We start from the raw sequence: 14,964 nt of genomic DNA, 5'->3' as shown, positions 1-14,964 counted from the left end.
GGGTACCCCTGTGAAGGAGGACATTTAATACTCAAGAACTCAAGCTATATTATAAAAAGAAAAACATTCCCCAAAAGTCTCCATTACAGTATTAAGAGATCTCTTTCCAATACATTCCTAACCATTTCCGCCCTCTAAAAATCTCCGTAGGGACTCTATAATACTAGTTCGAAACCCATGAGAACTCTAGTACTAGTGCATTCTCCCCCCCCACACACACACAAAAAAAGGAAAAAAAAAACTCTAATTTGAATTCCGAAACTTTGAATTCAAATTATGTTTTTCGCAATCACGAGTTGCGACGACTCTACTGGTTAGAGATATTGTTTCTAGAAATGGCTCCCCCCCCCAAGCATGTCTCTCCTCCTGGCTGGTTACGTGTGTATAGTTGTGTGTGTGTAGGTTTACGTGTGTGCACGTAGGCGTGTGTATGTGTGTAAAGGCGTGCGCGTGTAGGCGAATGTGTATGAGCATGCGTGTGTAGGACATGGACGCCACCGCCCAGCAAAAGTGGATTCCGGGGGACAGTGCTCAGGACCAGCCGCGCCGCCGCCGGTGGACGGTGGTGCTGCAGGCCTGGTCCAAACTGAAAAAGGAACCGGAACATCAAGGACTGTCAAGTGAGAACAATAAACAATCGTGTTTGCTTAAAAAGCAAATTCAAGGGAAGTCCTCATTGCAATAAGGATCCCACAAAATTCTCACACACATCAGCATTTCTTAAAGAATAATCAAAAAAGGAAACATTTAAATTGCTTTCGCTTACGACAAAGCCTCAAAGCTTTTGTAACATTGATTCCGAGCGTATTTCTCTGCACGCAAGAAAAAAATGGCAACCGACGATATTACTCAACTGTATAATTTGTCATGTAATTTATTTCCTGTAGAATTAGAAGATTTTGCCAAAATGAGCGATTATTTTGCCAATAAGTAGTCCCTACTGGAGTAGACTACGTTAGCCAATCATAGCTGCTTATTTTCGAGGAGTAGTAGCAACGTCCAAAATGAAATCGGTGGAAATTATTTAAATGGACGACTTTTCGCCAATCCACGTGCTTTGATGCAGCCAATGAGAGAGCATGATATGAGCTGTTTAATCGTGCATGGATCATGATCGAGTGCCTTTTAAACGAAGAAAACAAAAAAAAAAAAACAATCTTGAAATGGTGCCGGAATAGTCAGCATTGTAGTTTATTAAAGTATTAGATAAATTAATGTGTTGTTGTTTGTGCCTGTCTCAAAGGTACTAAGTGCTAAAGATAATTTTAACCTCATACCTTTTCAATAATGCAGACGAGGAGTCCGATAAAGCCTAAGGAAGATAAGGTTGGTTGTTCGAAATGATCTATCGTTTAGCATTACATTTCAATGAGTGTAGGTATTTAACAATGAGACATTCATGAGTTTTAAAAAAAGAATTTCAAGCATTTTAATAATATAGTGTTGCAAACTCTCAGAAGTATAATTTGTCTGAATCAATTAAAAAAAACTTATTATTGTCGGTTTCTTACTGCATTTGATTTTATGAAATCGTTCAATAAAAACAAAAAGTTGGGTGCCCACACCCCCCGAAGTTAAATGGCGCAAATCCCCCCCACCCCCAAAAAAAATTTTCTCAACCCTCTTTCTCTTTTTTATTTTTAGCTTTCTTTTTTTAATTGATTTATTTTTAAAAAAATTTTATTTTTTAATTTTTTAATTAATTAATTTATTTTTAAATTCATTTATTTATTTATTTTTAATTATTTTATTAGGAAGTTCTGTACTACACCAATAACATACACACACACAGCAACTAATTATAAATGAAATAAAATATGAACAGAATAAATTAAAGTAAAATAAGTAATTCAATTTAAAAATAAATCAATAAATGAATTTAAAAAAAAAATTTTTTTTGATTGCGCAGCTTGCGCCATAATCCCCACCTGTGGGCACCCCTGCATACAGATACAAACGTGACGACCAACAACAGGCTCTTGGTCCAGCTAGGCTGATCCTTAGTCAATTCATTATTTCCCAATGAAGATCAATGACCCTCCTTTTTTACCTTTCATCAACTTCTTCAAAATCATTCCAAAACTTTATTATATGTAAGGAGCAGCATGTATAGCCATTTAAGTATTTCATTTATTATCCTCTTTATTATTAAATTGCAAAATTTAAAAAGTAGTAAATAAAATTTTCATTGGAAAAGTTAAAAATCAGATTAACAATTGTCAAAAATGGTGAAACTTACGTTATGATGATGTCCAAAATCCATTACCTACAGGACAACAATGTCCAAAATCTGTTACCTACAGACTGCTGATTTAATTTGCTAATTAACAATTTTTACAAATACCTGCTGTCTTTTCATGTTCATATATTGTGTTCTAGGTATGCATAGTATAGAATAAAAGCAAAATTGATGTCAAATTTCAAAAATTTTTAAATTGTTCAAAATTAACTTTTTTGTTCCCACCTTTTGAGAACTGCCCAAAGCTTTTTTAATACAAAGCATTAGAAACATATTATTTTAGGTGTCACTACTGTAATTGTATATTAGAGTTTAAAACAAACCGTGCAAAAAACCATTCGAATTAGAAAAGTCTTTTTTTAAATAACTCCATAACATACTAATTTCGAATGATTATATTTCCGAAAGTAATAGGAGTGACACCGTTTTTTTTAGTTCATATGTTAGACGAATATGTTGGTTATAAAACTTAATTAGTTTCAGATCTCTACTATGAGGGCGAGAGTAGTAGTTAGGTTTTAAACATTTGCATTTTTGTGAAATTTATCACATAAAAGTTCCAATATCTTCTGGCGCCCTTATAGTGACACCAATTTTATTACATATTTTTGATGTATGCAAGTGTAGCTAGGAATTTATGTAAAAACGTTGGTGTCATCATGAAGGCGCTTTGAGAAAATTGGCATCGAATGTAGTAAAAAAATTCATTTTCGGTTTTTAAACAGAGTTCGTGGCCGTCGCCCTCGTAGTGACACCGATTTGGCAGCTGTAATAGTATCTAAGAAGACCATATAATAGTATAGAATTTAAAAATCTAAATCATTATAGGGACGCTTAAAGTAACAAGAACTTTAAAATCTGCTAATTTGAAAAACATGCAAAATTGTGCCACGCCCTCTAAATTTAAAACTTGAATTCCTCAAAAACGGTAAGGCAGACAAAGCTCATATTTTGCACAAACATTACATTCCTGATAAGGAACAACATATGTGAAAATAAGAAAAATTAAAAATGTCAACAATCACAACTGCCCGATTCTTACAGACAATGGCTCTTAATTGAGAGGGCGTTTCTCATGGATTACGTTGAGAACACTCTCGGGGTTTTTTCAAAAAAGTGCAGTCTTAAATACTCATGTGTATGTCATCTTTAATGATGTTAAGGCAAGATGGGGTTTGAGAACGTTTTCTCGGATTTTTTTCAAAACCGAAGTTTTAAAAATTCACTTCCACAGGTCGGCTTTGGGACGTAAAAAAAAGAATTTGGAGTTCTCCACTCTACCCTCAGCTTGGGCTACATCCCTATCTTCATTTTAAATTTTAATTATTGATAAATATATTGTGGTAATACCTACTTTCTTCCAATTTTCCTTTTCCAAACACAATTATTTGCTTGGATTTCCCATAGTAAAATTCTCAATTTCCAGCCTAATATTTTTGTTTTCTTGAAATACAAGCGTCTGCGGTCCCAGGAAAAGAACTTTTAACATTTTGAACGGATGTGGTAATCTTCTGTGATACCATAGGTCTTATTTATTCCACTTTATTTTATTTTAAATGTGCCGCCTGCACTTCTTGATCTAGAGATCAAACTTTGATTTACTTATGATTTTTACGTTCAAACATTTAGAACTTCTGGTGTGAGTATTCATCACAATACTTTGAATCTCTCTTAGCATTTTACTGTTTCCCCCCCCCCTCTCTCTGTTTCAAATATTTTTCGGCAACTCATACATTCTACTTAGCAATGATTTTTAGGACAATATTTTTCATTAAAAAATTGCGTATGGGAATGTTTTTGAGGCCCCTAAGAAGCCATCCTATTTATTTATCTTTTTTTTTTAAACTGAAGAAACATGGTTTTGTATAACCATTGCGGTGGAGAGACGAGGCATGCACGTTTTGTCGCCAGTCCTCCATCCCATTAGGCTAATTTTACTCTATGCAGAATACTTTAATTTGAGCGGGACCCATAGTTTCCAACTAGACAGACATACTGCGGAAGTGCATTGAATCCTTTTTTTTTTCTTTTTTTGAGGTTAAAAAATGTTTGAAGCGCCCATTTTCATGGCTCTTACTTCTATAATCTTAATAAAAGAGAATTATGTATGTTCCTAAATTGCATTTTAAGATTACATTTTCCATTCAAATTTTACAGAAAAAATACTTTTTCTGTAAAATTTGAATGGAAAATGTAATTATTTCAATTGTTTATTTATATTTTAATTTTTTAAAACAACAAAGAGTTCCCTTTTTCTTCGTTTGTTGCATCGCTAAAGAAAATTGGCGGCCCCACTTCTGAAAAACTGGGGGGGGGGGGGTTGTAGCACCCCCCTTTGGCAACGGCCCTGTTTCTGTTCACCTTGCAGCATTGTATGAATTTTAAAAAGCCTTATATTCTAAATTCTCAACTATTCCCCATATTTTAAACAGCTTAGGAAAAAAAGTTAAGTCTTTCCTGTGATCTAATTAAAGTAATCTTTGCAGATATTGGTACCCAACTTGGATATTGAAAACTCTTATCCTCATGAAATAGTAGCTGGAGTGGATGAAGCAGGAAGAGGTCCACTTGCTGGACCAGTTATTGCTGCAGCAGTAGTTATAAACCAGTCAACAATTATACCTGGAATTAAGGATTCAAAACTCATGACAAAACTACAGCGAGAAAGATGCTACACTGCTATAATGGAACATTATCAGTGTGGTGTTGGAGAAGCTTCCGTTGAAGAAATTGATGAACATAACATTTTAGAAGCTACTAAACTTGCTTGTATAAGAGCTGTTAACAATTTATCTATTACGCCCACCAAAGTCATTGTAGATGGTAATATGAAATTCTCTGATGCAAGATTTATAAGTGTAGTTCGTGGTGACCAAAGTTGTTATTCCGTGGCAGTTGCCTCTGTTGTTGCTAAAGTTACAAGAGATAGGATAATGCACAAATTGCATGATGTTCATCCAGTTTATGGCTGGGTATTTAACAGTGGCTATGGAACCAAAATGCATGTTGAAGCTATTAAAGATAATGGTTACACTATTCATCATCGCCTAAGCTTTAAGGTTAAAGGTTGGCAAAATGAAAGTCTTGAATCTTTAAATAAGAAAATCATTAAAGTTATTCCAGGCAGGTCACAATCTATTCTATGTCCTAAAATAAGTAAGAGGCCTAAAAGGATGAAGGATGTGAGTAAATAAATTTAACTTTGTTTTAAAATTTGTATCATTATACATGAAAGTTGTTTTTCTTTTGTTGAGAACTAAGCTCTCAGCAAATGTTACATTTTTTTTTGTACTTTGTTATTTTTATCACCTGTTATACTTATTGTATAAGTGCAACATGATGCTTTATTTCATAAGTAAAATGCAATTCCATTTAATAAAATTGAACTTGGAAATGGATGTTGTATTTGAGTTTTTCAAATATATTCAGTTGAACCTCAACAACATATACTAATGGAAAAATCTTAACTTTGAAAAACTATAAGTTTAAATGTCCCACAAATAAGTATTTTGATAAGTTATTTGGGTATGGGTCAGGGTTTCCACTATGGTCGCATTTTTAGTGACCATAACCAGGGGTCTGTCCAGGATTTTTCTCAGGGTCCGTTTTTTGTGAAAAATCAATTAATTTTGTAAAAAATCAAATTTTGCAAATTTTTTTTTTTTTTTGTAAAAACGAAATTTTTGAATTTTGAGATGGCGCAAACTGCATCATTGACACTTAATGTTGAGTGTTTTCCCTCTTTTCTGTTGGGAATATCATTCTTGAGTGTTTTTCGAGTATGGGAGTGCGGCATCGCTCTTTGGGAGATGGGTATCCTTCAAGTATCAATATTTATTTACCATTCTACATTATGCTAAATTATACTAGAAATGTTATATGTATAGTATTTAAAAGAATTGTAATAAAGAAATTCAGGCAGGGGTTCCGCATTTAACTTTTTGAACCAAGACATTGTTAAAAAAGACAAAATTTCGTTTAAAATTTATAAACTCCATGATTTTTACAAAAATAAATTGTTTACCTCTTAACAAAGCGTACTAAACATCGAAAATTTGAAAAATCAGATTCCCATAGCGGATGCAAACAGATCGCAATCCTCAAAGTAAAAACATCAAAAGTACAAAAACGGCTTGTAAAATGAATATTTCTCATAAAATTATTTTAGAATTGCACTTTAGAGTCCTATGATAAACATTTCATTAATTTTAGGACAAAGTTGAATCAAAATAAATAAAGAATGAACCATCGATTCAGCATTTAAATTTTTGACACGTACAAGAAAATGGAATTCCGCTTTAAAAACTTAAAATGAGCGTTGTTACAAAAATAAAGAGACTTTTCATTTATTTGCATCCTAATAAAGCGAAGTTAGCTTGAAAAAAGAATAAAGTAGGATTCTCATGTCGCAATCTAAAAAGATTGCGCTTTTGAAAATGTAGACATCTAAAGAAAAAAGCAATGAAAAAGAGTCCATTTAAAACTAATTATCCTTTTTAGCATCGAAAATTCAAACCCATATAACTTTCTTTCAAAATATCAATTAAGCATCACCCTGCCAGACGCTAAGTGGCGATAAGTTTAAAGTTGGTAATCCTATCTGAAGCGATCACATTCCCCCCCCCCCCCAACTATCCTTTGCAGTTCTGAGTTCATTTCCCCGTATATTATTGTTTATTAAATCATGAGGGGGGAGAAAAGTGCTTACGATTGACTTTTTCAGAGAAGTTTGCAACAACACCGTTGCATAAAACAAACAAGCAAAATTATAAACCAAACTGACTTTCAGTTGTTAATTTCTTTCATAGAAATCAACAACAAGCATTATATTTATTTGGCCTTAGTAGTTATTTATCGCTTGCAGGAGCCTCATAAGAGCGCCTTTTTTTTTCTTTTGCAAAATTAGCAGATTTTGTATAAGGTAATATCTCTAATTAAACTTTAAAAAAGGTTCCAAACATTATCGTTGGAAATATGCTGCGTTATTTTGATTCGAGATTTGCTCTTCCAATAAACAATTTGTGAAAGATCCGTTTTTGTTTGTCAGAATTTTGTGAAGGGTCCGTTTTGGTTGGTCGGGATTTTGTGAAAGGTCCGTTTTGTTGATCAGATTTTTGTGAAGGGTCCGTTAACGGACCCAAATTTCCTCTGGCCAGACCCCTGATAACAGTATGAGGTTCTGGATTAGATTTGATATTTACCACGATGAAAATTTTAGGTTTGTGCCCAATTTCAGAAATACTAATTTTGTTGCACTTAGGCAGAGTTTGAAGAGGTTTTTTTTGTCAGGATTGGACATAGGCAATGTAGATCTCAGATCTGCAGTGGACGGAAATTAAGGAAAACCTAGCAAAAGCAGTTTGAAGAAAAGGTGTTAGTGCTAAAATTTGGCCTATGCGATTCTCCAGGGAGATTAAAGCTCTAAATTATAAGCAAGCCATTTTTCATTTCTTTAAAGAAACTTCCAAATATAGAGAATCGACTTGCTCTCCCCTTTTTCGAGCGAATGACAAGCCTTCCCCACCTTCAATTTTGAGCTGGATACGTCCTTACTACTTACGGTCTATCGACATAATGAGAACAAGGCTCCCAAATGGTCCGCTTTTCCCGCCAAAGTCCGTTTTTTAGGGTCTAGTCCGCTCTAGACCGCTTTTTAACATTTTGGTCCGATTAGTCCGCTTTTACATAGTTTTTACTTCAAAATCAGATTTTAAAAATTTTCCATTATGTTAAAAGATACTGTACACCCAAACACACGGCCGCGGCGCCTTAACCTAACTTGCCCGTATTATTTCGCTTTAGATTGAAGTCATTACTCTTCCTTCAACCGCTGTGGCATGGAAATCCATAAAAAAGAGGTTTGGGGGAGGAGTTATGACGTCGAATCGCGGAGCAGGGTGCTTCCGATATTTCTCGGAATTTCAGCCTCGCCTTTCCAATAACGAATGAACTTTCCTATCTCGGATCTCGATAACTCGAATATTCCTTTATCTCAAAGTTTTCATTGGATCCCAAGCTCTTGAGACTGTTGTGGAAACTTCTCATAACTCGGAACGTTTTAGCCGGTCCATTGGGACTTATAGAGTTGCCGCACGTTGACTGTATAACGCTGCTATGAACCACCGCTTTTGCAAATGAATTAGGAAGTAATTTCGTGGCGCATATGTTCGTAAATTTTACGCCCTTGAAAAGTTCCTGAAAAAAAAAGGGTTTATTTCCAAGTGCTTGAAAGCCTTGAAAAAGTATAAAAAGTTTATTGCTTGAATTTTTTCAAAAATCATTACAAGCAATCTAAAGCATACTTTTGATTGCTTGTAATTCTTTAAAAAATATTTCATGAGTGCAATTTTCTGAACATAGATTCGATATACAGTGTCGCCAAAAATTGCTTTCGTGTTTGAGGTTTCAATCCTTTTGCATCTTGTAAATATTTTGATGTTTTTAACAATCGGAAGTTATTTTGACATATACTACTTTAGATTAGCTTATTTTTTGTTTAATTTCAATAATTAACGAAGGAATTAGTTTGGAAACCATGACAACATTGAACTTACTCAGACCTCGCGGAAAACTGCTTCTCGCGTTTGAAATTTCAATCCTTTTGCATTTTGTAAATATTTTGATGTTTATGACAATAGGAAGTTATTTTGACATACACTACTTTAGATTAGCTTACTTTTCATTTAATTTCAATAATTAACGAAGTAATTATTTTGGAAACCATGGCAACTTTGAACTTACTTGAACTTTGCGGAAAATGAGTTTTAGTGTTTGAAATTTCAATCTTTTTGCATCATGCAAATATTAAAGTATTTTGCCCAATCAAATGTTATTTTCCCAAATGCTACCTTAGATTAGCATGTTTTATGTTTAATTTAATAGAAAATAAATAAATTTATTTTATAGGAAATATGCCAAAATTGAACTTGGTTTGTGAAAATTTGCTTATTTGAGTTTTCAACCATTTTGCATCTAATAAATATTTTTATATTTTTGGCAATTTGAAGTTTCTTTGACATGTTACATTAGATTAACTCGTTTTAATTTTTTATTTAAATAACCAAAAAATTAATTTTTTTTTAAATTCAAATTTCTAATTTTGCAAACTTAATATTAATTATTATTAAATGTAAACAATTGAGTGCATAACATTTTAACTTAGTGTTTGTATTTAAAACAAAGTTGAATTATAAAATTTTATAAAGTTGAATTTATGTACATCATTTCATTGTCATGATGCCTGCTAAAGAGGGGAATTAGTCTCCCCCCCCCATAAAAGTTCAAAGCACTCATGGCCTTGCAATCATGGAGGTTTTTTTTTTTTTAAATCTAAGTTTTATGATTCTTGAAAATATACTTGGAATATGAATATTGCAAAACTAAACCTCATGTGATCTGCTTCTCTTTGTGATTAAGCATTTCAGATATTTTTAGGTAAACTTTCAATACAGTAAATCTTTTATCAAAGTGCCTCTTGTAGAAAAAGCAGTTTGTTTTCCTATACTTTTTATATTACTTTCTGTTATTTATATGTTAGCATTAAATGAAATCAGCATGTAATATTTATAGTACGAATTCAGGGTAGTACCCTGAAAAATATTTTTTTACTTTTGAAAAGTGCTTAAATTTTTTCTTCCTAAATGGTATGAACTCTGTGATAAGAGATTAAATTTAAAATTCAAATATAAAATAATTTTATTATAAACTCTGTTGTAGCTTTGTTTAAAATCAAAACAATATTTTTTAGGTTTCAGTGTGAGTCATGAGGAAGTACAAATTTCTCTTCAAATAGTTAGATGGGAACAAAATTGGAGACTGGGGAAAACAGCAAGAGAATAATGTTTTTTTGTTTGATGTATGATAACACTATTAAGAAGCATTACAAGACAGAAAAACATAAAAATAATTTCAAACTAAATAAAGATGAAGCACAGCTTTATCTATCCTTCAGTGAAACTAACAGCATCCCTGGTTGTCAAAATGTATCATTATGCCTATTTAATTCTAAAGAGGCTGCCTTAAGTGCTGAACTAAGTGCCCCCCCCCCCCCCATCCAAATATTTGTTTAAATAATATTATTCAATGGATAAAAAGATCAGTTTCACATGTGATAAAAGAATTGTATCTCTCATTATTATAGTTAATTAACGAATAATCTTCACGAATTTAGCAGCTGGCAACTAATTTGCCTTTTGGTGCTTCCCTTTGTTTAACTATGAGTGGTCCTCCCAAGGTCCTCTTTTTAATTCTAACTGGTCCTCTTTAGTCCCCTTTTTGATTGAAAATGGTCCTCTTTTACCCTTTTCTGGAGCTAAAATGTGTTGGGACAGGCACGTAGCTAGAACTTTGTTAAGGGGGGGGTCCAAGGTTTCACGAACTTCAAAAGAGGAGGCATGCTGAAGCAAAATTAGTAGCTCATATTTACGTTAAAAAATAAATCCAATTAAAACTAATTATTAAAATATGATAATTAACTAAAATTAATTAAATAATTGAAATTGATAGAGCATTTATTAAAAAATTATGTAACAAAAATTTTACATTAAGTGGCAAAAAAATTGTCAGTTTATAAAATTAACATTAAACTAAAAGTTTTCCCATACTAAGTTTTCATACATGGATAGAAAAATTCCATCACATAAGCTTCCTCTGTTCTGATGCTTTGAGAATGAGTGATATAATTCCTATTAATAAAAAGTTCACAATAAAAGAAAATCGGAAAACGAAAACTGTTCTATGGATTACTTGGAAAACGCAGGTAATAGTTTAATAAAATATTAAAGCTTTGTAATATATTTCAACAAAATATGTACAAGTCATTTAATTTGAAAAAAATAAATCTATATCTATCGAGTCGAATGTATAACTATGAATGCAATATAACGTAATTCCGCCACCCTGTCCGATTTGAACAAGATTTCTGACAAAATTCAACCACCCTCTCGACGAAAATATTAGCAAGGTTTCATTTTAAAAGCTTGAACTAGTTCTTTATTTATCTACTTTGTAAAATTTTTTTGATTATACGAAATTGAATGAAGTTTCTAATTTTATCCGTTTTCTAATTATCATTTCTAACAATCATTTAAAAACTTGAACAAACTATTAACTCTTTGATGGATGGAGACTTCCTTTGTTGCAATCATTAAAAAAAAAAAAAAAATGCGTATTGCCGTTTTTTTTAAATCGTTATTATTATTTTTTTGCAAAACGAATTGGTAAAATAAGCTATCTTAGGATCCATTATGGTATTTTTTTTTCTTTCTATTGGGGCTTCGTTAGAGGCTTTAGCCTTTTCGGACCTAGTGCGAACCACCGATATGGCATCTAGTCTTTCAAATGCTACTATTAAGGCGCGGATGTGACTGCACAGGAAATTTCGATGCCGAGTTTCCACCAGATGGAGACACTTGAGCTCTCTTCGGTGCGAAACTGCACTAGGGGTTTAATTTTGTCAAGCCAAACGAATACCTGAGAGATCTTTTACCTGTCGAGTAATGGAATGTATGGTGAATGAAATTAAGCATCTATGTATTTTTATTTTAACAACATTTTGGAAAAAATGCAAATGATTGCTTTTTATAAATGTTTTTTATAAGGTCATGAATGATTTAAACATTATTGGCGATTTTCCTCTGATGTTTTCAATTTGATGTTTCATTTAAAAGATCAAGAGGAGGCATCGCACCCACCTATCTCACCACCAAACACGAGTTCAGTTTATTCTGCCAATACAAAAAAAACTTCTGTACAAATCAGTCTTTTTCAAATTAAAAATATAATTGTAAACAACTACAGGGAAAATGGCAATATACTCTATTACGAATTATCGTGTCAATATTTGATTATAACCTGGTTACTTTACTGTCTTTATTAGCAGTAAGCAAGTGTTCGACTCGAAAATTTCATGATTTGGATTCAAATGTCAAATTTTGATCATTAAGGTAATCTTCGTCCCGTTTGCGATTGCGATAATACAGTAACATTAAATTAGATACATTTCCAACAATATGTAATATGCATAAAGCTAGCCAATTTTTGAAATCAAAACTTATAGGTTTCTTATAGCCTCAGTTTGTAAATTTTTTGCTCAACAGTCATCTGATGTTCAAAAGCCTAAAGACAATCTTTTGTAAAAAAATCTTAGAATGATTGTGGTTAAAAATCCAGTAATGATTTAAATCTACCTTCCAAAATTCATCTAACAATAATAACACTTCTGATTCTTTCATTTTCAAATTGGTATAACTTCCATTCTAGGAGCGATTTTGTAATCATGTATTCTCGAAAGCATATCATATTTTATAACGTAGGTATTGACTTTTTTTTTCCTTTCATGTGATGTTAGTAAAAGATATTCTATTGCAAGAAATAGCAAATAATTTTAACTTGAAGAAATTAAGAGTTAAAAAAAATCTATTATAGACGTGAAAAACACAAGAAAATGTACCTCGCATTGACCTTTTTTTAATTATATGCGCAGTAAATAGCAGAAACTTTCACCTAGTAATTTTATAGTTAAATGCACATGTCCGTTTTTTGTTACGTTTAATGCTACCTTTGCAATTTACTAATGATGGATGCATAGACGCTTATTAAATAATTCCTCAGTAAAAAGGCGGTAAATACTAATCAGAAAATTTATTCCAATGAAACAAATACAAATATGCTTTTCTTGAAAAACGGAACCACATCGAAGAAAGATTTTTTTCTTCAGTTAAAAATGACTAGCTGCTCTTCTCTTAGGACCATAGACTCACATTTCAGTAAGATTTAAAAGTACGAATTTCTAATAATTACTTTTAAATTACATGTGTTAATATGGCCAAACTTGCAATTTCATAAACTGATTACAGTAAAATATTCAAGTAATTTTCAATTTCATTCTTCGCTTCATAAAATTTTGATACAGCGAAAAGTAATTTCGTTGCATCAACTTCAAATTTATTTATTCACTTATGTTCAAAAAAAAAAAAAAAAAAAACGAACTTTTCAGGATTACAGTTTAAAAGTTGTAAGCTTCCGGGGCGATAAGCAATCTATTATTGCTAAAAATAAACTAAAAGCTTAAATAAGATTATTAATCAAAATATAAAATGAATTTGAAATAAATCATACCAAAAATATAAAGTTCAAAAATAAATTAATAATTAATATTTATTTTTTCTCATCCTCAATCACACGAAATGTGTAGAATTTTTTTTCCGTTGCTGTCGGAACTTAGTTTTTAAATGGGAAAACATATTAACACATAAATTGCTCGTATTGTTAAGAAAACTTTAAAAGGAAACACTACAACTTACCTAGTTTATGTACACTTAATTTTCTTCTGATTACAATTTTGTTCAAGATATGTTTCCTTAAGAGCGTGGTAGAAAAAAACTGTGGGTTAAAACAGAAAATAATAGGAATTTCAATTACTAATTCACCAGGGATGCACCTCACTCTGGCTGTCCTTCGTGCACCATGTGTCTAGGAAATCAAGTCCAAACGGGAAAAGAATCAAAACGAAAAGAAGAAAGAAAGAAAATCACCCCAATGAGACTGGGGAATGTTTGTTTTCAATTACTTTGCCGATGGCAATTTGGTGGGCTGAGGGAGAGGGGCCAAATTTCAAGGTCACAACCCAGTTGGGTTGAATTGGAAATTCGTCGTTTTCGGACGGATTCTTCGCGACACAGGAAGAGACCGGCGGCAACTGGGAACCCGCAGTTATTTCATGAGGTTCTCGTGTTCTGAATTGACTCGGACGCGGGAAAAATTGTCGATAGATGGGAATATTTAAGGGGAAAATACCGGGTTTCATAAAATTTCTCTCTTTGGAAAATTTTTGTTGTCGTGAGGTGCAACAACCGAGAAAAAGCAGACAGTGGTCTTTCGGGAAGGAGGGGGGGGGGGGGTCCGGACCCCATGGACCCCCCCCTTGGCTACGTCCTTGGTTGGGAGCCCTGTGAGAACAAAAGCACTACTGTGGGAAGACAACGGCTGAACTGTTAAAGCCACTCCCGGATCAATGCCATCCTAGCATGGGGGGGGGGGGGGATTGCAGCCTCTGGATGTCGTAACTGGGCAGTCGGCATCAGATTGTAGTTCTACTTTAGCTCCGGTTAAGATGTAGTAACTAACAGTTTATTACCAAAGCGTTTTCCTTGATGTTACGAGTGAGCCGCACCATGCTTGTGCAGCCTTGATGATGTGCTAAATTGATTTTAGCTACCAGTGTAAAGCTAATATCAGCCTAAATGAAAGGACATATGCCTCCAGCTCTTTTATGGCAATTCCAGACTGATGAGCCCAAATCAAAGACAAAACTGCAGTCTCCGAGTGTTGCAACTGGGCTGTTGATGTATGCTTTTAGCTCAGTCTTAGCCCCGAGATGGTAAATTTTGGTTATCAGTTGTTTTATTACAAAGTACAGGGGCGCCCACCTAGAGGGGTCATAGCGCAGACTACAGCATTGAAATTTTCAGGGGAGGGAGCATTTTGAGGAATATTTTTCTTATTTTTAGGGGTGGGGGCTCTTGCTTTGAGGGGAAGTCTTTGCAGTATTTAGGAGGTGCACCCCTGTAGAGTACAATTACAGGGTAACCCATTGTAACCTGCAAGACCTGTATTTTTGCAACCGTTAGTTCTAGCTGCATACTTCCAATTGCAAAAATGTTCAAAATCAGATGCAGAGTTAGGATGTTGAAAGTTTGAAGCAAAAGTAAAAATGAGTCAAAAAA

General features: G+C 33.2%; 1 protein-coding gene across 1 annotated transcript; it reads left to right on the top strand.

Annotated features, from left to right (window-relative positions):
* Nucleotides 1-1,147: 1,147 nt before the first annotated feature.
* On the top strand, nt 1,148-5,625 carry LOC129224680 (ribonuclease HII-like). The gene is made up of 2 exons (XM_054859226.1): nt 1,148-1,326; nt 4,726-5,625. Exons 1-2 carry the CDS (start codon nt 1,288-1,290, stop codon nt 5,431-5,433), a joined length of 747 nt encoding a protein of 248 aa, XP_054715201.1. The 5' UTR covers nt 1,148-1,287; the 3' UTR covers nt 5,434-5,625.
* Nucleotides 5,626-14,964: the final 9,339 nt, after the last annotated feature.

This window comes from Uloborus diversus, chromosome 6 (genome assembly GCF_026930045.1).
Source record: "Uloborus diversus isolate 005 chromosome 6, Udiv.v.3.1, whole genome shotgun sequence".
Lineage (NCBI taxonomy): Eukaryota > Metazoa > Arthropoda > Arachnida > Araneae > Uloboridae > Uloborus > Uloborus diversus.
The sequence above is the reverse complement of the archived record's forward strand: the minus strand, read 5'-3'. Positions and strand labels throughout refer to the sequence as shown.